Source organism: Lagopus leucura, unplaced genomic scaffold, assembly GCF_019238085.1.
Source record: "Lagopus leucura isolate 7727_CA_CO unplaced genomic scaffold, USGS_WTPT01 Super-Scaffold_100004, whole genome shotgun sequence".
NCBI lineage: Eukaryota > Metazoa > Chordata > Aves > Galliformes > Phasianidae > Lagopus > Lagopus leucura.
The window spans coordinates 5,309,974-5,334,520 of record NW_024962264.1 but is presented as its reverse complement, the minus strand read 5'-3'; the positions used below and the strand labels follow the sequence as shown (position 1 = coordinate 5,334,520).

Below are 24,547 nucleotides of genomic sequence, written 5' to 3'. Positions count from 1 at the left end.
CTGTGATTCTTAAGAAATTAAAAGCAGTAAAAAAAAAAAACAAACCTCAGAAGATCTAAAATACCTGCAATCATTTCCGTGAATATTTTTCTTTAAAACGTCAACTTTGAAGATGAGCTTTGTGACATCATAATATTGATTGCGCTTAAGAAATAATGGGGAATAAACAACGCAAGAAAAAGCTTTTACAGTTAGTTAAAAAATAAAGCATGATTTATTCTTAATTTCACATAAATTACCTGAGAAGGGGCACTACAAGAAAGTCCCGTCAGCTCACTTATGCGTGCTGCTGCAGTTGGGTTGCTGGAGCTGATGAGGACAGGAGGACTAATTTCCATCGAGTGGCGATTCTGAGAAGACTGTGAGGATTTGTTGGACATAGTGAGGGAGGTAAAAGAGTGCCGTTTTTTGGTGTTTTTCTTAGTATCGCTGTGCTTTTGGACTGAATTGTTGAGGGCTGCCCCAGAGGTACCTTCTCCAGAGTCTACAGCAGAACCTGAGGGCTTATCCAACTCTATCAGCTGCTTGGCTGCTGTGTTAAACTACAAGAAAATATTCACACATGAAATATTAGTATTTTTTTTTTCTTTATAAAGATCACCTACTGACAACCAAATTCTATTTTTGTATTTTGCTAATTAATTATATGAATTTTACTACTCATATTACAGTGAAATTGAAACTATGCAACTCAAAACCCAAAAATGCGCCACACTGACCAACAAATTAGTCAACAGAGTTTGAAGAGTCTTTCACTACAAACTTAGCACGGTTAGATTCAGACTGGAGTGGGCCACCAACAGGAGGTATGATCTCAGCGCAGAAAGGAAGACACGAACCCGTCCAAAGTTGGATTAATTCAACAAGACTCATGGCTTGTGTTGTCTGAAAGTCAGACTAAATCGCAACAGCCTCCTCTGACCTTATGATATAAACATTTGTATTATTTAAAAGCTCAGTTCCATTTTAAGCCTTTTTTGTTGTTTATGACACCAACCCAAACTGCTGCATCCACGTTCCTGAAGACATTCCTCCTAGCATCCCTTTCTACTTATGCACTTATAAGAGTAGCAATAGTGAAAAACAAGCTTCCTAAGCACAAATTTAATTACGTAGTAGGGCAAATTCACCTATATCCTTAAACTGCCTGACAACAAGTAGCACAGAACAGGATGCTGAGACAGCATATTTGTGTGAAAACATGAAATCAGTTCTTCTTTTTCAAGTTTATCTAACGGGGTTCCTCCCCTTCCCCCAAAAGAACAGTCCCGATTTGCAGATTTGTTCTAACAAGATGATAGAATATGCAAACAAATCCTTCCTCTCTGATAACAAAGCATGGAATCCTGTACACTTTCTCGTTACAACAGATTACTCAGAAAGGGGAAAAAAAACCATGAATTTCTCATAAAACCTTGATTTCATCTCATCAATATATTAAAGCCAATACAAAAAATAGCATCAAAACTCTCATTTATTCATAAACTGATGTAAACAAGCACCAGTCTTCTGAACAAACAAATTCATACATCCCATTAAATACCAATAGCGTTACTCTGGTAATTCAAACCGTTGTGAAGAAAGGAAAAAACCTCATCTCAAGAACACCACGATGAAAGAACAAAATTAGCAACTGTGGAAGCACTACCTTTGTTTTTCTGTGTATTTTATTTTTCTATTTATTGTAATCATCTCCTTATAAGCCTTAAGACACCAAACTATGCTCCTAAGGAGTTTTGAAGCATCTTGTCCCATCAAAACTTTACTACACAAGTTACACATTATTCATCATTTTATATCAACATCCACTGAAGTGTGTCTCATAGAAACATCAGTAGCTTATATTCTGAACACTTATATTCTGAACACTTTCTGAGCTCTGACAACAAGTAGTAAACTACACACACACACACACACACACACACACAGATTTGTTAAATAACCAGAAGATTCTCAAACAGTATTTCAAAGACAAGTTCTAGAAGGAAATTACACGCATAGACAGAAGAAATAAACAAGGATCAAAATGGGAATTACTGAACAATGAGGAACTGACACAAAAGCCTGTTAGGTCATAAAGGCAGGAAAAATTAAGTTACTGAAAGGCCTTAACGAGGAAAAAGGACCCACAACACAGCACAGACAAAGAGGGAAACAAAGGAGGATTTGAAAAAGATGACAAAAAGATGTCAGCAAAGAAATCATTTCTACAAGTTCCTATTATTGGTTCTTTAAAACGTAGCTGAAAAGACAGGGCAGAATACTAGAGAACAATGTCACAGTAATAAACACTCCTAAAAGAAGTGTAAACACTAGGTTTTCCTCCCAGTGGACATGAATCATATAAATAAAATACTCTTATACCATATTTATGTAGTATATAAAGCATCCATACAGGTTTTCTACAACTCATCTGCAAACTCATCATTTGGATTTTTACTTTTTCTTTGGCTAATTTTTTGGTTTTTGATTAAAATTTAGATTATGCATACACTTTCAGGAGACAACTGAAAACGATTATTTTAACACAGAACACCAATAGGAGGCTGAAGGATACAAAACAAACAGCAAAATGGGACCAAAGACAAACTTTCCTGCTATTTCCTCTTCAACCTGGAAGAATAGGCAGGCTTTTCAAAACTAACAATTTCATATATGTTGTACTGGTAGCCATTTTCTATTTTTCAATTCAAAATTGAGTTCTTCACATACTACTAAGAACCTGTTGTGGATTCCACCTTGTCTTCTAACACTGGCCACAATCAAACCTACCCAATCGATTCTCTATCAGTCATTTAACAGTTTGTTCACAAATAACGTACATCACAGAAAGAAAGGCAGTACACATTTCTATAACATGAATTATCTAATCAGAAGAGTTAAGGGATCTCCCGTGAGTAAAAAACAGAATGAAAGCAGAAATGCCGCACTGCCAGAAGCATCCTGAGGCACATTTGTTACAGCTAATTCTGTTTGTTTACCTCCTCAAACTGAAAATGACTATAGAATCCGGCTCTTCTATCAAGCAAACAGCCTATCAGAGAAAATTTAATGCCTGCTCATGGGAGTGATTCAAATATGAGCAATATACTGAGCTTTCCTAAAGGCAGAAACAAGCACAGGATGGTAACATGCAACCTAAGGATGGCTGTGAAAGGATGGCTCGCCTTTCCAAGGAAACAACCTGAGGACAGCAGTACTGCCCAGTATTTTTGCAGGTTTTCCTGAGGAGACACAATTCAATTGAAACTTCTTTGACTTTCACATTCACATAATTTATTTTTCTTTTAAATTAATAAAATAATCGCTGCATCAGGTCACATGAAATCCAATTCCCCTCTCCTCCAAACCCCAGGAAATAGAACATCTCCCCAGATGGTAACAGCACAGTCAGCTGGCTTTGAAGCAGTTCTGTAGGCCTGTAGGTCTCTGGGCTTCCAACTCCTTGCAGCTGTCTGCAGAAATGATCAAGCAGACCACCACAAACGCCTACTGCCAGCCTGCTGCTTATGCTGCACTGCACTTAATTAACAAATGAATTCTTTTTCATTCACGTGTCGATAGATGGAATTCAAATATAATCATTTCCTGAACTCAAGTCAAAACACTACCTGCTCTCTGTTACCCTCGTTATTCTTTATCCAGAACTTTTACTTACAAAACTTGACTCTGCTATCATGCACCAAAAAGCTGTTTTCCTCCCATCACCGACGCTGTTATTGGTCAAACACAAATTCCTAGGCTGCATTTCACTTCCACAAATATATTTTCAAAGAAAGTATAAGTACAACTAGAGACAAATATTGTCCTCATTTGACATTATTACTTTTGCTAAACATCCCCCCGGACAACAGGTAATAGCTTAGAAATCTAAATTCAGCTTTGTAATTAAGGTTTCAGAATACGTTCTGTTCAAACCAGCAGAAGAATCATTTCAGAAAACTTGAACAGCTGACAGTCAGAAGCAGAGCTGTGTTCACGTGAATTACTGAAATCAACTCAGTAGTTCTGCACTGCAGTTTCTGTAAGGAAAATTGATTAAAACTACGACACTTGGCAATTGCTATTGGAATGACAACACTGCGGTTACTACATTCAAATACAGTGTGAATGAGACCATCATTTTTTACTAAAACCTAACTATCCCTGGTTTCAAGCACAATATACAATATCCATTTCCCGCATAGATGTTCTGTTCTGGTCAGTCAGAACAGTCAAAAAGCATTCTTCTGAGTCAGTATTGCTACAGAAGTGTTTCCATTAGATCACATCATCTAACAGTGACAGACAGAAAGTTCAACCTAATAAGTGCGTTTTTTTAAAAAATATGTTTAGAAATCCAGCCTAATAATCCAGTCTGAAATGCAGAGACACATTTAAAAAATGTTGTGAAACTTTCTTGTTAAGTACTGGAAAAGATGCTAATAAAAAAACAAAACAAGAACAAAAACCAACCAACCCTGACATGGTAGGTACATAAAATCTTATTTGACCATTTCTGAATATGTTGCACTAGTTGGCAGATGCAGCAGCTTAAAATCATCTACAACCATGAGCATTCAAGATAGGGATAACAATACTTCTCTGTATTTCTGAAAGGCTGCTTATAAATTAAACTAGAGGAGATGGATTAATAAAGAGATGTTTTCCAGTTGTTCACATTAACTAGGGAAAACAGGAGCTGTCATTATTTTCCACTGACATTTTGATTGAACAATGATTTATTTTCCAGTCTTTTTTCTATTCTGAATATCTGTGGTTTTTCTACCTTTTTTTTTTTTTTTTTTTTTTTAAGGTTTCTTGCAATAATATCAATAGCTTTTAGATTCTGAGCCTGTTTACTAAACGTTCATCCATACCAAAGTATTAAATTTGATGTTCTAATTCATTTACACTCTACTCAGGACTGTATCTATTTTTAAAGCAAATACGTTGGAATTCCATCAGTTGAAAGTTTAGTAACTTAATGTTAGCTAGGATTCACTCTAATACAGCCAGAGGGCTTCTTCCAGGATTCTGTTTCAGCATTTCTCCTCCTTAAATCTTCTTTTTTTGTAATGTTTTCTTAATTTATTTTACACTTGGAGAGAGAAGTGATTATTTCACAATGTCACATGTCTACAAATAAAGACAATGTTATGTAAATCAGTTACCAAATGGCTCTCTTAATGCAATCACTTCTAAAATACCTTTCAAAACGTCATCAGTCTTAGCTTTTATCATTATCACAGACTTAATATGTTTGACTTAAATAAATGAATAGAACAGACAGGCAACCATTAAACTAGGGATATTCCTCCAGGTAATAAGCTGACCACAAACACAGTCAATGAGAGTTTTTCAAGGATTTCAAGATACCTAAAGCACTATTCTCCATGACATCACAAAGCATGTTTTAAGTTCTCAGGAATAAGCAGGACAGATTATACTCATCTTAAACTTAGTGACAGAAGCCATTAATACCTCCAGTAAGTGCAGCAACAGTCTGATCAAAAAATCAAAAAAAAAATGTGTACTGACACACAAGGCAGAGATGCAGTTGTCACTGTGACAAAACGAGGTAATGATGACAGGACTAGGAAATGTATTGAAAAAAACATCAAAATAATTAAAAAATAAAATGTAAAAAAATTCAGTTTTCAAAATATAAAAAATATAATATAATGTACCTAAAAATGGTTCAATTTACTTGGTTCCATCAGCTGTTTGCATATTTTCAGGAACAACAGTTACATCATCTCAGAAAACAAGAATTCCAAAATACAAACATTTATTTTTTTTACATATCTCATTGCTCTTCACTAGAGCAAGTGCAGTGCTTAGGTATGTAAGTAGTAATCGGTACACAAATAACTCAGTGTAGTCTGAAAAAAAAATAAATAAAAGAAACATCTACATGATCTGAAGTAACCCTTTGGGTTCCACGTGAATGTGAGGAAAAACTTTCCTGTATGGGTGACTGAAGACTAGAACGGGCTGCCCAGACAGCTTGTGGAACCTCCTTCCCTGGAAATTTTCAATAGCCATCTGGGTAATGTGCTCTATGGTACTCTTACTTGAGCAGCACCAAATGATCTCCAACAGCTCCTTCCAACTTCCATCGTCCTGTGATTAACTTATACTGATCTAGATTCTCATCATTACACGGTGGATTTGAGTGTCTGTATAAAAGTGCTCGTGCCTATTTTAAATCTGTTCACTTATCTAACAGGGTCAGCTTAAGACATTCTCTTAGCTGATGGAATTTATCCAAAAATTTCAAGTGAAATATATTTTTTGAGACTACTGCTTTCAGATAAACTGTTCTCAAGAGTAAATTTCCATTTTGCAGATTTTCGTAGCAATGGGATCTGAAATGTTAGCTAGGTAGCCCAAATGGCAGCCCTAGAGAATGTTTTTTTTTCCCCTAACTTGCTTGAATTAAGTGATTCAGTTCAAAGAAGCACCAGAAAAAGCTGTAGTGACTGGAGCTGAAGGGACAGTTAACTGCAAGGAGCTAGGAATGAACAGCCAGGGGCAAGGACTTCTTAAATCAGTTTCTGCTATCTTCTTAAACCGAAGACTAAACTGCACTGAGCAAATTGAAATGTTCACATTTTTCTTCTGTTTTATTATTAGAAATATTGTTTTGAAGTCATTTGAAGTTCTCAATCCCCAGGTATATGATTCTTAAACCAACCTACAAACATGAATACACCCATCTTTCCTTTCTTAAAGGAAGTTTTCCATGTTATCTGAAAACAATGTGTTTCTGTTGGCTTTTTTTTTTTTTAGCAAGTTCCCATCTCTGCAGGGCACTCATGAATGGCATTAATAACACCTGACTGAACACTTAATATGGTTACACATTTCTCCTGCGACCTAAAGTACAAATTTCTCATCCCAACTACAATGTGAACACACTTCCTCTCATCCATCTACCTCATTTATTTAAACAAAATCACTTTGGCCCAAGAAGTCTACGTTAACATATTCTCAGCATACCTACCAGTGATGCAAATTTCAGTAATGACTTGCTGATGTAGATGCTATTCTTAATGACTTACTTCTACATAGAAGACAATAGCTTTCAAATGCGACACCCTAAAATGTTGGGGAGACACTCTCAAGCACTACTTCCAGAAATATAGGAAGACAGAAAATTTTACGTAACAGTCTACCTGATGTAAAATACAATGCTTTACTTGCTTAGCAGCAGCCTATCTTCTCTAACTTTCTAGTTGTGCTGATTTTGTTTGAGGGACAGTGCAAAGCTTACTACTTTCTGATTTGCCAATTGCTTTCATTCTGTGGTTAAGTGCTGTCTGTGATTGATTCATGGTGTTCATAAGAAAATACAGTGACTGCCTCCAATACTTTCATTCTTATTTCATTCAATGAAAGCAAGTATCAAATGACTACATAAAAATCACTGATTCAACTGCTGAAATCATGAACTTTCCCAAGCTAAGCATACAGACCTTATAAATAACTTTAGACCCAGACTAGTCTATCTCAGGTTATTTAGAATCATCAACAGTACCAACTGTTGTAGAAATGCTATTCATTAATTCATTATCAATAAAGTAGTTCATTTGTAGAAGACGAAGTACACAGTGGGCACATCCTTATTGATAGCACAACTCACCTCAACGTATGAGATTGGAAATATTCCTATCTTGTCAGCTAGCATTCCTTCTGCCCAGTTCTCATCCACTCGGCGAATTACAGTCAGAACATCATCCTGTGGGAACATGCAGTCATTAAGCCCCCCAACTCTAATTAAACTTCTAATTAAATCTCCCTCCTTAATGCACAGGTAATCAGAGTAAGTCCTACATAGGCTAGAACCTCACAGAAAGCATTCTGTAATACAAGCATGCCATTCTTGGGGCTGACATCAGTTCCAGGCATTCCTTTTCCTATTTTGATGGAGATAAACCATCCACAGCCAACCTCAAGTGCCTAGTTTGTCATTCATACCAGACTTCCGGGCACGTTCAGTTTGTTGTGCTCTATCAACCTCCCTTTTAAATGTTGGCATTGATCCACAGGATCTCTATTTTCATTTACTTATTTTTACATCTCATTATCTAACGTTCCATAGATGTTGCTCTTCTACTTAAACATCCAGGAGCACTGGTAAGTGGCATGACTTCTCACAGATATATCCCAAGCTTGTGTTTCTAGATATGGCTTTGAGCACGATACAAAAACTGCATCACGTGCATATTAAAAACTTATACTGAGATTCATATTTATTTTGTAGCTAAGTTAAAGCACGTGGAAACATAAGATGCTAATTCAAGCACGAGTGTGGATCAAAAATACAATTTGCCAACAACTTAATCAAAATATGCAATCTCATGACAATTATTTTCAACATTAAGTTCTGTGTAGTAAAAACCACAGCCTGACCACATGTACCTTTGCTAATTTCACAGAAAGAGATAAAACCTTTTGCTTTTAGAATTGTAGCCATCCCTTCCGTTTTCAGTAGGCAAGGATGAAAATGCAATTAGCTCACATTTGATCCTGAAACATTTTTGTGCAACCTGATAAAGAATCAGAAGCAAAAAACAGAACAGCTCTGATTTCTCTTAAAACACAGCCTTAAGGGACGGACAATTGCAACAGAAACAAGTTAAGAATGTCATATCTTCCAAAAGGCAATTAGTGATATTACAGAATGACAAAGCTAAGTACTGCTTTCTATTTAGTATCTGGAGCCTAAAAATCACACAAAACGTATAGCTGAAAATTAATATCAACAATTTCTTTAGAAGATGGAACACTTAATTCATAGGTTATTTCCTGGAGATTAAGAATGCAACTCCTGCAATTATCACAAGTTCCAACTACAAAAATAAAACCTTAGAGAAATCGTATGCAACTCAGAAAGAAAAGGCAGGCAAAACTAATCTACATAAGAGAAAATACCCACAAAATTATCTGCCCTTTTCATATTTGTACTGATCCATTAAAAATGCAGACAAGACTACATACATTTTATCATTTCTTTTCAAAGCGAATGAAATGATTAGAAGAAAATATTTATTTTATTCACATTTTACCTTTGCAAATGGCAAACAGTCCTTATCTGCTTCCTTGTCTTTTACTTCAAAGTCATAAAGTGCTTTGCACTGAGGCGGAGGTTGAGGTAAAGGTTTAATAATCTGCACGAAGTTGGTAGGAAAAAAGCCATGGACGCCATTGACTTCTCCATGATACCAATTTTCATCCACCTGTCGACGCAAAATGATGATGTCTCCTTTACTGAACTTAAGATCTCCAGGTTCTTTTCCCTCATAGTTGTACAATGCTTTGGCACATGGTAACTGAGGTACACCCTAAAGAAGACAAAAAAAGGAAAGACCAGTAGAATTAGTGAAGTATTGCTACATAAAATTCATATTACGTTCTCTGAGGGATGACGAATAAAAGTAAACACAGAAAACTGAAAAGTAAAATTATGCATAATAGAAGACCGCTACGCTTTATCAGTTCAATATAAAAATAGAAGGGTGAGGGAGGGGAAGGAGCACTTTTGGAAACTATTCTGACCACTTGAGAGAGATGACAAAAATTCTGCAAGAAAATACAGCATTAGAATAACAAATCTGTTATGAGACCTTAGAGGCACGTTTTCTGCCTGTCTGGCTTGCTTACTAATGATGAGGATGAGGACGTAAGGGAGGTGTTTTCCAGCCTGAAAAACAAATCTCATTTTATTAAAGATGAGAGCTTTCATCCTGAACAACTGCTTTTATTTGTTTCTCAAACATAGCTGAAAAGAATTACTGAAAAAAATCAGTTTAAAGTGAGTATCCTTGGTTTTTCTTCCAATTCCTCCATAATATCTGAAAACTGTAGGTAACCAGTGCTGCTCTTGAATGTATGTGAGAATTACAAAACAATACTGTAATCCCTCCTTACAGAGTAAACCATAAAACTCTACCATTACAGATACATCTTTCAAAACTTTCTTCTATAATTAAGAATATTCAGAAGAGGGTGCAACCCTTTACTAACATAAGCAGCAGTAACTTGCATTACCAAAACAGTTTTTCCATGCAAAAGGTAGCATTTATAGTCAACTACAGCACAATATTTTTTTTCTTTAAGGAACTGTACTGAAGATTTAACAGAAAAGACAAATTATAATGAAATTCAGTGCTGGCAATATTACTCAGAAAGGTCTACACCGTGGTATGTTTCTGCTCTACCAGCACACTGCATGTGCAATTGCAATTTGCAATCTATCTCAAGAGGAACACAATGCAAGGAAATTCTCAGAAGGAATTATCGCTCAGAGTCTGAGTAATGAGACAGGAGGCAGAGCATGGATAATTTATTTCATAATTACCACTTGAAGTTTTATCTTTCCGTGGAATCCACTTTCGTTGGACTCTCTCAAGTCCTGCGCATGACTTCACAATCTCAGCAATGATGTTATTTTAAAGGTATTATTTATTTGTAATTTTATTAAACAGTTTTCTTTCTATAATGAAGTCAAAGGATCCTCGTATATACATACACAAACAGATGCACAGGTGAACTTGATTTATATAGGAATAAGGCAAGCCACAGTTTGTTCTACTGCAGCTACAATGGGCACTAAATCCTTGATACTACCAGTATTCATGTAATTGTTGACAAAAATCTGGAGATCTTCAGACTGATGAAAACAATACATGGTTCCGTGATCACACTTAACAGCACTGAGGCACATTATAAGCAGTAACAGCACACTCTGTATGAGTCCAGATAGGGAAAAAGACAAAGATATCAACTAGAGATTTGTGCGCTCTAAATGGCTGAAGGGGAAATTCATGGCCACAGAAGCAGGATGCCTCTGTATAACAAAGGAAGCACTGTCTGCTCATCTGTTTCCTTCCCCAGTAAGGCAAACAAGCTAACAAAAAAACCTGCTGCACTTCACAGATTATGAACCCAAGAACTACTTGGCAGAAAGAGGGCACCCAGCAGTCATGGCTAGGAGAAGACAGTCTCTATCTTGCACTGAGGAGAATAACTGGAGTTGTCCCATGATCAAGTCACCTGTCTCCCTATGTTAGGAAAGAACTTTTACCACTGCTTAGAAAAAAAAAAAAAAAAATCCCTTTTTGGATACACAAACAAAGCCAGAATAGGAGTGCCAGTGGAACAAATTACGTCAAAGTAAACTCAGCATTGCGCTTATACAGTTTATCACAAAGTCCCGCATGAACGAAGCTTCAAACACACAAATGCTGAAGCAATTCGAAAAAGACACACAGAAACTGCCTTCTGCAATAGATGAAGCAGGATGAAAAGGATGAAGCAGGAGGGACGTGTTGCACACAGGCACACGTGCTCAGGACACAGCCCCCAGCCACACTGCCTTGCTGCTCGGCCTCCCCTCCGCCTGCTCACCAGGATAGCCGGCCGCAGCGATAACGCTGAGCCAGTTTCCAGCTCGCTCCCTGCCTTTCGCTTGGCTACACTTGAAAGGAAGGCTTTGGAAGAAAAACTTTACAGGCTACCCTGAGGTTTACAGCTGCCATTTACCCCGGAGCTGTTTGAGAAAGCAACCAAAGTACAGACAAAAACATTCTCGGAAATTAAAAGTTGAAGCCCAGAAAGACACCGTGCAAAACAGGTTTCTTAGAATTATTCCCTTAGTCATCTTTGTGGAATTAAAAATGCTTGCATATAAACAGTTTAAATTTAGTTTTAGCTCAGACACAAATACACGTAATTTTTCACTTGCGAGATTCCTTTACAGAAGAAATGTGGTGACAATCAAAACAAGCAGCCCAACAAGAGTATCAAGAAGTGCATACATATTTATTTGTATGAGGCTAGGATTTCTTAAGCTTCCTCGTGTTTCTTCCCATCCAGATACTTAGCCTTAGAAACCAACAGAAATTCCTTGCAATTCCCTATGGATTTACACTTTCTCTTCAGTCACCTTATTTCTAACTTGCTTTCACCTTCTTAACAGACAGTAAGCAACTGTATGTATTTTTCGTGCGCTTAAGCCAAGAGAAACTTATGCCATGGGAACACGAGATCCGATTTCCTTTCAACAAGAAGTTTCTGTGGCAGAAGCCCAAATGTAAATATGCTTACACTGGCATAAAACAGAGTTCATTGTGTAACTTCTTTCATTTGGAGAACCTGCAAAAGCTGAAGGAGCACAAGAATGACCTCCTACTCCTGCCCCACACAAAAAGCGTTTTCCACGGGCAGTTCTCCCCACCAGCCTCTGCTGCAGCACTGCTGGTCATCTAGGATGGATTCCTCCTGTTGCCAGGCTGCAGTTTGGCCTTGGAGTTCCTCTGAACCAGGTGAACTTACCCACACTATGCACAGAGCTTTCAGCTGTCCCACATTCCCAGACACTGAGTGTCTTCAAGGGAGCAGGCTGTCTTCTTTTTACAGAGCACTGGACAGACAAAAAAGCTTTCTGGAACTGTGCAGGTGCAAGACCAAAGCCCTGTCTACCTCCAAAAAAGATAGCCTGCTCTTACAATTCAGCAGCAGTTTCTATGCCCAGATTCCCTATGTAACTGCTGCCTTTCCATTGCAACACGCATTTGGGTCCTTATTATAAGAGGATCTTCAATTATCAACAGTTACTTGTGATTTTATTACAGGTAAAGGCAGAAACATTATCTTCCTCTATGTTTTTACTTGTTTTTCCATCGAGTTCCTAAACCAATCTAAGTCACGCTAATATCCAACACAAGATGAGGAATCCATTACTGAAAATCTCCAATTACACAGCAATAGAAAGTACAATAATTTTAGTGTTATAGAGGTACTTTTATTGGTGCAACATATATATTTACTTTTTGCCTTGAGAACCAGTACTTTAAGTACTTTAAGACATACTCAGTCATCAATAAAAGTAAGAAAGGTGTTAACATGCTACAACAAACATACAGTCAGCTTGTTCTGAAGGCAGATTTGGGTCGAGCAAATTCTTTGTATGTATGCTCTCCAGCAAGTGCAGGTATACCCAAGATTTCATTTTCTGACGCCTACTGAAAAAAAAATGCATTTCAGTGAGAGTATTGTTCCTTTCAATTTTCTAGTTGCTTCTTTATCTTGCCTCAGATCTTTCAATTTCCCTTTCCTGCCTTGTTTACTGCTCAGTCCTAACCACAAAATCATCCTATCCGACAGCCGGATTTACAGAAAACACAAACACAGAGGTTTAACATTTTCAACTAAATCTCCCCATTTCTTTTTGAGGTCTAGGACACAAAGCGTTTCTACTGTCCAAGAAGAACCTTAAAAGCTCTTTTTTTTTTCCCCCCTTACTCCAGGAATGACAGAAACGAAATCAAATTTGTTCAAAGAAAGGCCTCAGTGAAGCACCATCAACCTGCATCCAACACTACATTAATAATGGAATATATTTATATTTTACATGCTTATAACACCACAACTGTTTTGGAAGACTGCAGAGGTCCTGAGAGCACATGAAATGTTTTCTAGTTAGAGAGCTTCTGTACTAACAGCAGTATAAATGATAAAAATGTGAGATAATCCTACGTCAGGAGGTTCTTCCAAACTGTCAGCATGCTGCAGTATCCATTAAAACAAATCTTTGGGATTCACATGATGTGAATTACTATTGCTGAACATCATGAGAAAGTATCAGACAGATCACTTTTTTCCTAGTGACAGTTGATTAGATTTGGGAAGTAGGCAATGCTAGTGTTGGCAGCTACATTCATTTCTACTAGCTTATGAGATAGCTGTTCTAGTTCTCATTCTTCTCAGTAGAGTTATAAAACAACCTCACATTTGATTTAATAAAGTAAAAAGATGTACAATTGTTTTAAAACGCCATATCTAAAGATGCTTACTCACAACTCAGTACAGTTCTTCATTTTAATAAAAGTAGCTTTTCAAAATAAATAGCTAGAGCCAGGTTACCCCTGAAATCCATCACTTCTGTGCAAATTAGCAGCGCCCTACATCACAACTCTGAGGCAAACTTACTTCAGAAAAAAAAAGGATGCAGTATAAGAGGCACAATCACATCACCATAGTTCTTATACTTTTGGAGAAGCTGAACAAATCAGACAGGAAAAATATTAGATTAATGAAGAAACTAGACGCTATTTTTACTATTATTTAATTCAACAATCAAGTTAAAGCAGACCTTCAAAGCTTCTCTGCTAAGTGCCACAGAACACTGTAATTTCTTTCTGTTCTAACCTAATTCTTGACACCAATCACAGTACTAGATGTATCAGAACACTGCTCAAAGGAAAGCATGTTGACTTTCAGGTTTCAGTCGCTTAACAGCTTGGAGTTGCATGCACTGCTACAGCCCTTTGGCTGCCCAACTCTTACAAGCTCTTTACCAGCTCACTTAGCCCTTGGCAACTTTGAGCAGAACTCCACAAGACAGGATCAGAAAAACCCTGCACTTTGCAGTAAGGTTGCATCTCTCTTACTGAAACAACTTTCATATCTTCTTTTGAGTAAACTACCATCGGCAATTCAAAGTAACAGAGTTGGTTTGTCAAAGATTTTTTTGCTTCCTCTGCCTCAAATGTTTCTAGCATACACAGAAGATAATTCAGCATTTTTTCCTTGTCTGATGTCAAGAAATAAATACAAGGTTGTTTACTATAAGAATGAGAAACTGTCGCCCACAAAGGTGTTGAAATTAAAAGCTGGAATACAGGAGAATGTAAGGAATTTAAAAATATTGCCTTAGGGCCAAAACAGACAAATAGCATGGAAGGTTAGAAAGGGACATTTACAAAGCTTCCCAAAGGCACTTCGCTCAGTCAGTTTCTGTGCAATACCTGCGTTTTTGTAAACTTCTTTTAAAATGAAAATCTGAGCGTCTTCAGAATGCCAGCTTCCTGAGCACATTTAGAATTCTTTCACAACCCCAAGTTTCCACCACTTCACAAAACACATTATTTGCTCACATTAAAAAAAAAAAAAAAGTTAATCTACTTAATGCAGAAGAGATTGCAACATTTGATTTACCAACACAGCACTGAAAGACAGGAGGCCCTGTCCCTGCATGAGGGAACTGGTGTTTCAGCTTAAGTACCAACAGCCCCAAAGGGTTTATCAGTAATGTAAAAATTAGACAGTAACACTCTGTACGGTTCTAAAAGGTTTTATGTTTTGAATACCAGCATAAACAAACTTTGCTCACTGTGATATGAAGATCAGTCTGTTTACTTACTGCACTAAGAAAAGCAGAGGGAATTCCATACATAATAAAACACACATAAAGAAAAAAAAAAATTATATTGCCAAGAGCAAAGTCTTACTGAGCTTTGAAGGTGAGGAGTCTGAACATGATATAGAAGCAGCAAAGCCAGCAAGTGACTTTATAAGTTCATTCTTGATGAGCTCAGCATGAAGAAACATACCTTTAATCTCTGAAATACTTTGCAGCCTAGAATTGGGCTATGGGAAAAAAACAGTAGCAAATGAGCAGGTTGCTGCATTTTTTTTTTGTGAAATTCTATCAAGGTTGTGACTTTATTTGAGCATATTTGGTTTTCATCAGGTTCAGGTGCTAAAGCCAAAACAATATCAGGACTGAAATTAAAACTGTTCTGTCAACTAAATTGAAAAAAAAAAAAACCAAAGTAATCATACACAGCCCTCTTATGTGAATTGCATTTAAAAAAAAAATAGCATCTGACATCCTACTACCTGATGAGACAGTGTTTTAAGGCTTATTTCCTGTCACCTTCAGTATTTTGCAAATGTTCAGCTGCCTGTCAAATCATCTGGATCAACTCGACATTTCTGTCACACACTGTTGTAGTCTGGTGTCACATAGATACCTTCTGCCAGGAGAGACTTCTCCTAAACTCGATCTGGAAGCAACACAATGTCTCCTGAGACTCTATCACTTCCTTCAAGTTCTTTTGGAACCAGCTTAATTTCTTTTAATGCTCTAACTTCCAAACAGCCCTGTGCCTACAGCAAAAAAGCAAAGATGTGTGCTAATTTTAGTCTTCTCTGTCGTACACGCTTATGTATGCATGCTGTGTGCACAGAGTAAGTGACAACCTCCATTTGCTATATATATATATTTTTTAATGTATCCTTCCATTTTTTCTTGCCTTCTCCTTGAAGCAGCTGGTTGGTCTTTTGAAAAGGCAACTAATCCTAGCCAAATTACAGTTTTCTTAAGAGAAATGTTCCTTATTATAACAGAAGAGCTGAATAAGCCTGAAAAACTACATTAACATTTATCTTTTGTGCAATGACAAGCTAGAGCTTGCACCTCAAGATCACTTCAGCTAGAATGTAAAAGGTAAATGAATGGCCCAGCTATCGTGTGCCTTATGCTGAGTGTAGCCCTACTACAAGAGATTAGAATCCATTACGTATCACGAAACACAGCACCACGCTTCATGTTTCACACTGTTCAAATGAACGGTTTTAGCATGGAAGTAATGGTGCAGAATGCAAAACCAATCAACGTGTCTGGAGTTTATCAAGTCTGAACTGGTTCACAGGCATTTCTTCAACATACCTTGCATCACCACACTCCCTTTTGCTGTTCCTGCACCTTTGGGGAAGCCCTTCTTTCTGCCCTCTGCAGCCTCTCCATCTGCAGGTCTACAGGCTTTGGCTTCCTCATTTCCATACCTAGACACTAAGTGCTGTCAAACACACCAAGCTCTATCCATCCCTGTTCCCATCCTCCCCACGTCCTCCCTTGTGAAATGGTGCTCTGTGGGGAGTTCCTTCCACCTCCCTCCAGGCCCACCCCACTCCTTGCCTCAGCCTGGACCACATCTCCTGCTCTCCTGGGCTCTGGTGCCACCCTGCAAAACCCACTTCCAGCAGCACCTGACCACTTTTGAAAGCACGACAGAAAATCCATCTGTGAAAGTTGAGTGAGAGCCGCTACTGATTTCAGGAGGGAACTAACACCTAAATAAGGCATTACTTCAGTGGAACGTGACCAGATTTTCTTCCGAATTGTAAAGCTCTACAATGTCTTCAATGGCAAGGGATGCTTAATCTTTTTTTTAATCTAATCAGTTGACATAAGCAAAATCTCTCTTTTTTTACTACTCATTTTCAAATTAATACTCATTACTCCACGGACAAAGGCAAGGAGAGTAACACAAAGGGTCCATGAAGGAGATCCGGGTGTTTCAGCACAGACACAAAAGGATTTGCCACTCTGCATTCAAATGCAGTTATTCATATAAAAGAGGTTTGTCAGATTTCATTTTGAACATTATAGGTGAACAAGAGTTAGAAACGCTAAGAAATTAGGCCTACACTGAAGAGACAACCTGCTCACTCACACTATTTTACCACAGAAGCACTGCCAGAATCTTAATCCACAGAGGTCTGCTTACACAAGTTCCGCTTCTCTACTCCACTTGCATTGCTGACACGGTATTATTTCTTGGTAACAACAAACAGGACCAATTTCACAACCCCACAGACATAAGAGATATTTTAACTAATCACATGAATTGTCTTTCAGTAACTGTATTTGAGTTCAGTACAGAAAGTAAAAGAGATTCAGGAATAACAAGCCAATCATTACTAAGGTGTTCCAACACACATTATATCACATCTCTTTCTACAGACTCTTTCATCTGGTAATCTTCAACCTTTTTTTTTTTTATTAGATAGATACTGCATCAAATTGGTGCATTAGGTATCATGTACAGAAAGCCCCTCCTTAGAAGCAGCCCTCTTGTTCAAAATATACACATTTACTATTCCAAACAGCACTCTAACACCAACTCTAACCTATGGTCAGTCAAGCTTCTCTAAAAGTCCTTTGTCTCTCCAAAAGTGACAAGAACTTGAAAGCCTTTCACAAAATTAAGTCCAAAATAAGCCCTGAACCTATATCACAACTTATCAGCCTCTGTATCTATGAAAAACAAATTTATACAAGTTCTGTGCTTTTTTAAGACAACTTAAAAAACTTTTCCAATTTGCCTATGATAGAAACACAATCATTCCCTTCTCCAGCTCAATGAAAATTACAATTTTTCTTCCCCTAACAAAGGCAGATTCAAACATAATACCACTAGCTGTTTCAGATCTACTGGTAGTTTTCATGTCTTTCATGCCATAAATGAAAATCTCTCTAAATACAATGATTTCAATCAAGTAGCTACATACATAATAAAGCTGTGCAAGTAGAACATTCCTTTTTTTTTCATTTTGGAGAAGTCTTCAAGTGCAAAAACTGCACTACTTATTGATGGAAATAAAATGGAAAACATGCTCCAACAATCAACATAATGATACTCATTCACTGAAAACAGAGCAGAGTTGGCTAAGAGCATTGCTTCTGAAAAAGTACAGGCTAAAGCCACAAAGTCTTCAGCACCCAGTGCTTTTCCTCTGTGAATCCACTCCCACTCTAAATGACTTGCTAACACTGATAAAATTTTCTCAACCTAAAGAAGGTTTCAGTCCTCTGATCATCAGATGTGACACACGCCATGATCTCCAGCTTTTCTTTGAAACAATTAAAATACTTCCTATTCCAGCCAGGTTAACCGCACTACATCTTTATTTCACAACAGCCACATCTTTTTTTTTTCCCCCCAAACCTGCCTTCAAAGGATAGTAAAACTGCTCAGATAAAATATTAACAAGTACCAACTAGATATCAAACTCTTTTGTAGGAAACAGAAAGCTGTTCCAGTGGGCTAAGACCATGCACTTGGGCATTGCTACTTCTTGAGCAATTTTAACTTCTAGAACTTTAAGGAGCCTGTAAAGTTCTACTGCTTAAGCACCTCTGGGTTTTAAGACTCTGTAGTAAGCAACATTAATAACCATCTACTTACTTTAACAGGGAACACAGAATAATTATGTCCCACAAATAAATTCCAAAGAACAACTTAGAATACGTACAACTCTCTCATTTAGATAAAAAGTACTTAAATTATGTGGCTCAATTGTAATGCATTATAATGGAAAGCACGGCTTTGGAGCCAAGAGTTAAGGATCAGATAGGATAATGAAAGGCTGACGGCTCTTTCTCTCTCAACTACTCATACTACTAACAATTTTGTATTTCATTTGGAAAATAGATGCTGCAGTGCTGCCTTTGAGGTCTCTGATCTAGGCTCTAGCATGGTCAGATGCAAGACGACTCCTTGAGCAGGTTGCTCAAATTGACTGAAACTCCACAACCTGTTAGTGAATTGTTGTCCCTGGTTTGATCACACTGGTAGAACAGCTTGCAGTCCCACCGCTACCAGAGCTGGCTTTTCTCAGATTTTACATGAGATTCTACCTCATCTAGACAGAATCAAGCCAACAAACCACAAACATACATAAAAGCCCAACTACAATAATTAACACTTGGTAATTGTTTCACTCAACACACTTGTGTGAATCGCTATTGATACAGAAATGCTGTAGAGAACAAAAAGCCTTGAATAGACATTCTTGTACATGTATGCATAATCAATGAATATTAAGATATTATAGTTAGAAAATAAAGAAGAGAGTTTGGCAAAGCAGATTATGATAACAAAAAGAATAGATAGAAAGCTTACCTGTATCCTGGGCTCACTTACAAAACCCCAACAGAGCAGATCTCCAGAAGGGATCCTTCCCCACTGGTAGCCAGCTCTTAAACAGGTCTAGGAATTGCCTTCAGCTGTGCTCCTCTGGCTGACTCACGGCTCACCTCAGGTGATCAATCAGAGGTTCAGGCCTGACTCAGCAGTTCCCATACAGTGTAACACTTGCACATGGTATGACAACAGAGGTATGAAGCCAACATGCATGCAGTTGTCACTTACATTAAACTATCTTGCAAAAGAAGCACTCTTCAATGCCCCCAACTAGCTCCAAGTGAAACAACTTGCATGCAATGTAACTCCTGCATTCCTACTAACCGTTCTCCCTCTCAAGTTCTGTTGACACCCAAATCATTCTCATCCTTCATTCAACTCAGTTCTGCCTTTCTACCAAGGCTGAGGTTTAGCATTTGAACTGATCAGCTCCAGGAAGTACAGTACTGAAATGCCAATGAAGCAGTCCATCCAAAATTTGCTGACTTTAACAGAGCTGGTCATTAGAACATCACAAACCAAGGTTCAGGCAGTCCTTCACGTACTCATACAATTTCTCAGTAGCTCTAACCCATTCTTCATCATAGCCTTCTGATTACATAAACCTGTAATCTGTATTAATCACAAAGCCTTTCTCACTCGTTACAGAAGACTAGTTTGGCTCTACTTTCAATTTTCCCAGCTGTGGGGAACTAGCTCTTTTGACTTAACAAATTAGGAATTGCTTATACTGCATAGAGTTTACTATCTTCATAAGCAACCACTTCTTGTCTTGAACTTCATTACGACAGACAAAAATGACTGAGGTCCCAGACTAGGAAGTTATATTTCAATCACATCTTCTATAATTCACTATAATCTGTGAAGAAAAATAATTACCAATATTATTAAGAAACTAAAATTAAGTTAATGCAAGCTGCATAAGGTCTTCAGAATAAGACTATTATCCTGAAAAATTTGTTTAATTTCCTTTATATTACAGAGTGTTTTTGTTAACTATTTAAAGAGTTGACAGCTAATTACATATAATCTCTCTGTTCTCTTCTTTCTTCAAATACTATTTAAGATGTTCTCAAATTTCCCAACACATTAACTCCTCTCAAATACAAAGTTAAGCTGATCCTATTTCTTAATATATATATCAGTTATGAATTCTGGAGGAGATAGGAGCCAGCCTGTAAGAATACAGTCTACTCCTAAATGCTTTAACAGTGCTTACAATCCAACAAGCCGCTCTTCACAGCTATCTGCAGGCAATCCCCGTTCTCTATATTAGTAACAAACCCTGAGACAGTATTTAGGAAGTTAGGGTTTGTCAGGTCAGAATGGTCCGATCACCAGACCACTAACATTAACGTTGCTGTTATCATTGCTGTACTGCAAAGTAAGCTTTCTTCATGAAAAGAGAAGGATCCAGTCACACCAGCACAAGCTCTGCAGCGTTTATGCAGAAGCAGCACGTGAGTAACTCCCAACCCTGCAAATGAATTACAGAAGCATAAGAAAATTAACACATTACTCCAGTTTCTGTGAGTTTCACTCTTTCGATTTTAATATTTATTTCAATACGGTGGGCTGTTATTTAAATACACACACTGGTGTATTCACAAATAAAGATAAAATTCTTCTAGCTATGGGGGGGGGAAGCAGTTTCAAAATCTGTTACCTCCAAATGTGATTTTTTTCCTTTTCTTAAGGCTTGAGTTTGGAGGCCCCTCCAACTCCATTCTGAACGTTTGAGCTGCCGGTAAGGGAGGCTGAGTCTTTAATGTCTCTTAAGTGAGACTGGGAGCACACGACAGAAACCACACACTAGCAAATGTATTCAAAGCACGCTTTGTCTCCTCTTCAGGAAAACTCCAATCTTCCCTATTAATAGCCTTAAATGAGTTTTCAGTGGATCCATTAACAGTCTATATGTAATTATGAAAGGCCAAAGGAATAGCCTTCTGTGATAACAGTCCTAACACAGGAATCCTTATTTTCCATAATTGTGTGTCTTTCCACATGAAAATCCATCTTTCAGTTTCTCAGATTCAGCTCTCAAACTTCGCAGACTGAAGAGAAAATTTAAATGCAAAGAGTACACCAGGGATTTTCCCATTAAACACAACTTAAAATGCAAAAGCAAGGTTGTTGCAGCTTTTTTTGCAAAGCGTCATAGAAAATATGGAACACTGAAGGTATTTTTTAAGTGTTGATTATCTGTCAAATTCTTGATAATAAAAACATGAAGGTTAAAGAAAGCCCATACAGAATTAAACCAAAATAACTTCCAAAGCATGCCTTCATTTTTCATTAACAAGTTTCTCAAGGACCCCAAGAAAAGTCTTTCCTTAGGCATATGAAGGCATTTTCTTCTTAGGCAGCAGCATGACCATCGTGCAGCACAAACAACAACACGATGTCCTCCAGTCCTCCTTACACTACTATGAAATGTCTAGGAGTTCATTTAATAGCTTTGTGAGCATAAACACAGCATTGGCTTAAACGGCCTCTGCAGATAGACAGCTAACTAGTTGCAAGTAAAAGCCTTCCCAGATGTGTAACAGAAAGTACAATCTGGTTTCCTCAATTCTCCTTGCAGCTGATGCAAGCTTGTGTGAAATGCTATTTAATTACAAGAAGTCACTAAAAAATATTCCTTACCAATTCAAAGTACATCTGTAACACTGACCCCAAAACTAACCAAGCACAACTCTTCTGTTTAAACTCCATGTCTTTGATCCCTGTACAGAGGTTGGCGTAAAAACATATCTGAAGCAACCACATTTTACAAATCAGCATTTGTTGTAACGACAAATCAGAACGTATTTCAAAAGCATGTTCTTCATTTTCTTTTAAAACGTTAAGGACAGTAATAATAAAAGCCACACATACTTCAGGAACTTGTTGTAAACAATGACCGTTATTATTAACATGTGCTGTAAGCATGAGCTGGAGTATAAAGCTTAATAACGTGGATGAAAATTCCACGCTCCGATCATGACTTTATGAAAAATTCCAATTTGTTTGAGACGTTCCATGCTTGCTGTTGAGCCAAAAGCAATTTTTAGCTTGGTTACATTTGAAAAGGAATCCCTGCTGCCTTGGCCGGCTCTGCTCCTCTCTCCGCTGAGCTGCATTAAAGCAAGCAGGCACGCAGAAGGGCCGAGCGCCGTGCTCATGCCATGCTCCCTGTGGCTGCTGGCTGTGTGGTGCGGACACGCACGGCTGGGCACCAGTCACAGGTATCTCTTCTCCAACTTGCTGGCAAGGGATGAGTGATAAGGAATGCCAGCAGAGTCAAAATACTGCAGTAGCAGCTAACGCAGGACACGAAGAGGCATCAGAATTTACCACAGTGTTGGTACGAGCAAATCTCTTAACCAGAGGAGACTGAAAGTTTAAATGCCTTTCCAGAAAGTCACGTGTGTACAAACTGAAGAAATAACATCGATGGCTAAGAATAAGAGTAGTGCTTTCTTTTATTCACCTTCAGCGATGTGCCTGCTGGGGCTTGTCATTAGCTAACAGTCAACATACTGAACAAAAAGCCAACTAGGAAGTAAATGGAAAAATGCTCTAAAGCATTTGGGCAGGGTATCAAAGAGACAACTACAACACACCTGGAGATTGACAAAAGCACCAGCTGGGGGACTGCTGCTCACCCCGTCTCTCTTAGAGAAGGACGTGCTGCTGGACACAGCAGGTTCACTCAGGGAAGCTCCCAGAATTATACTGGGACTGTATTAGAGCTGGGAGGAGGGCAGGAGCAGTCCCCAACGCATAAGGCTACCACCAAAATTCAGGCCATTCTGTTGCAGAGCAGTAACTGCTTCACTACTGCCTGAATGAATAAACGGCGCTTCTCCTGTCTTACAGTAGAACTCATTTGCCACAAAAAAAATGAAGCCAATCTCAACTCGTAACGTGTAACATGGTGACCATTTTGAATAAGGACTTCTGACACACTGCTCAGACTGGGAGACCTGCAGAGTTCCAAGGGGCCCAGCAGCCCCACAGGTCACTCCTTACTCATTCTGCTTTCAGAACAGATGAGGACAACTTGTTATCCTGCCAAGTAAAAGCTCACCTCCTGGCACAGAATACATCAAACTGACTTCTTGTAATGCTTTCTAAAGCAGTACTGAAGTCATTCCACAGAAATCATTTACTGCTTCTTCTGAATTGTTACGTTCCCTCACATCAACATGCAGTCACAGAAGCAGATTTACGTCTCAAAAATACCAGACAGACTGTAATGACCTCATCTAACCAATCATTTTTCATCATACCAGTGAACTTCAAGAACAAGTACAGAAAAAAAAACCTGCGTTTAGAATCTTACATAAAACATATACTTAAATGCCACTTTAAAGAAAGCCTCGCATCAAAATGAGAAAGACTGAAGATCCCAACCCAGTTTCTCTTCAAAGGAGTCGAACTCCATCACATCATGCAGTGATGATCTAGATTTTCAAAAAAATATACAGCTCGTGCTTTGGAACACAGAATGTACTGAGCTGCTTCATGTAAGCACAATGATCACACCTCACCTTAAAAGATCATTTCAATGATGCCTTCATATGCTTCATATTGCATTAATAAAAGTTCTACTAAAAAGCCTATTGAAAATTTGGGGTTTTTTTTCTTCCTGGAATTATTACACCCAAGTCAGCCTAGTTAAACAAGGACTGAAGGTTGAATTATTGAGCCTTGTTATATTGTATACAGAAATGAAGTCATGCTAATATATCTATTACTATTATATTTTCCCAACTTTAATCCTCTGAGATTACACCAACCAAACACATAGTCAAAAGAAAAATGACTCAGAATAACTTTGAATATAGCTGGCCTGCATAACACAAAAACGAACAAACATCCACCAGCCAGCTTATTAACATGTTGATTTCTTGTCTTGTTTATTTTTATACACTCACAGTAATCAATGTCAAACAATTTTATTTTTTCCCCTAAGAGTTTTAAAACTCTACTACCAAGCAAAAAGATGTTGCTTCCAT

General features: G+C 37.9%; 1 protein-coding gene across 1 annotated transcript in view; it reads right to left on the bottom strand.

Annotated features, from left to right (window-relative positions):
* Positions 1–24,547, bottom strand: part of SH3RF1 (SH3 domain containing ring finger 1) — a 71,800-nt gene that overhangs the window by 20,848 nt on the left and 26,405 nt on the right. The window contains exons 3-5 of the mRNA XM_042871781.1: positions 9,054–9,329; positions 7,628–7,723; positions 240–542 (exon numbers count right to left, since the gene is read on the bottom strand). Coding sequence (XP_042727715.1) covers positions 240–542; positions 7,628–7,723; positions 9,054–9,329 — 675 coding nt within the window. The remainder of the gene's footprint in view (positions 1–239; positions 543–7,627; positions 7,724–9,053; positions 9,330–24,547) is intronic.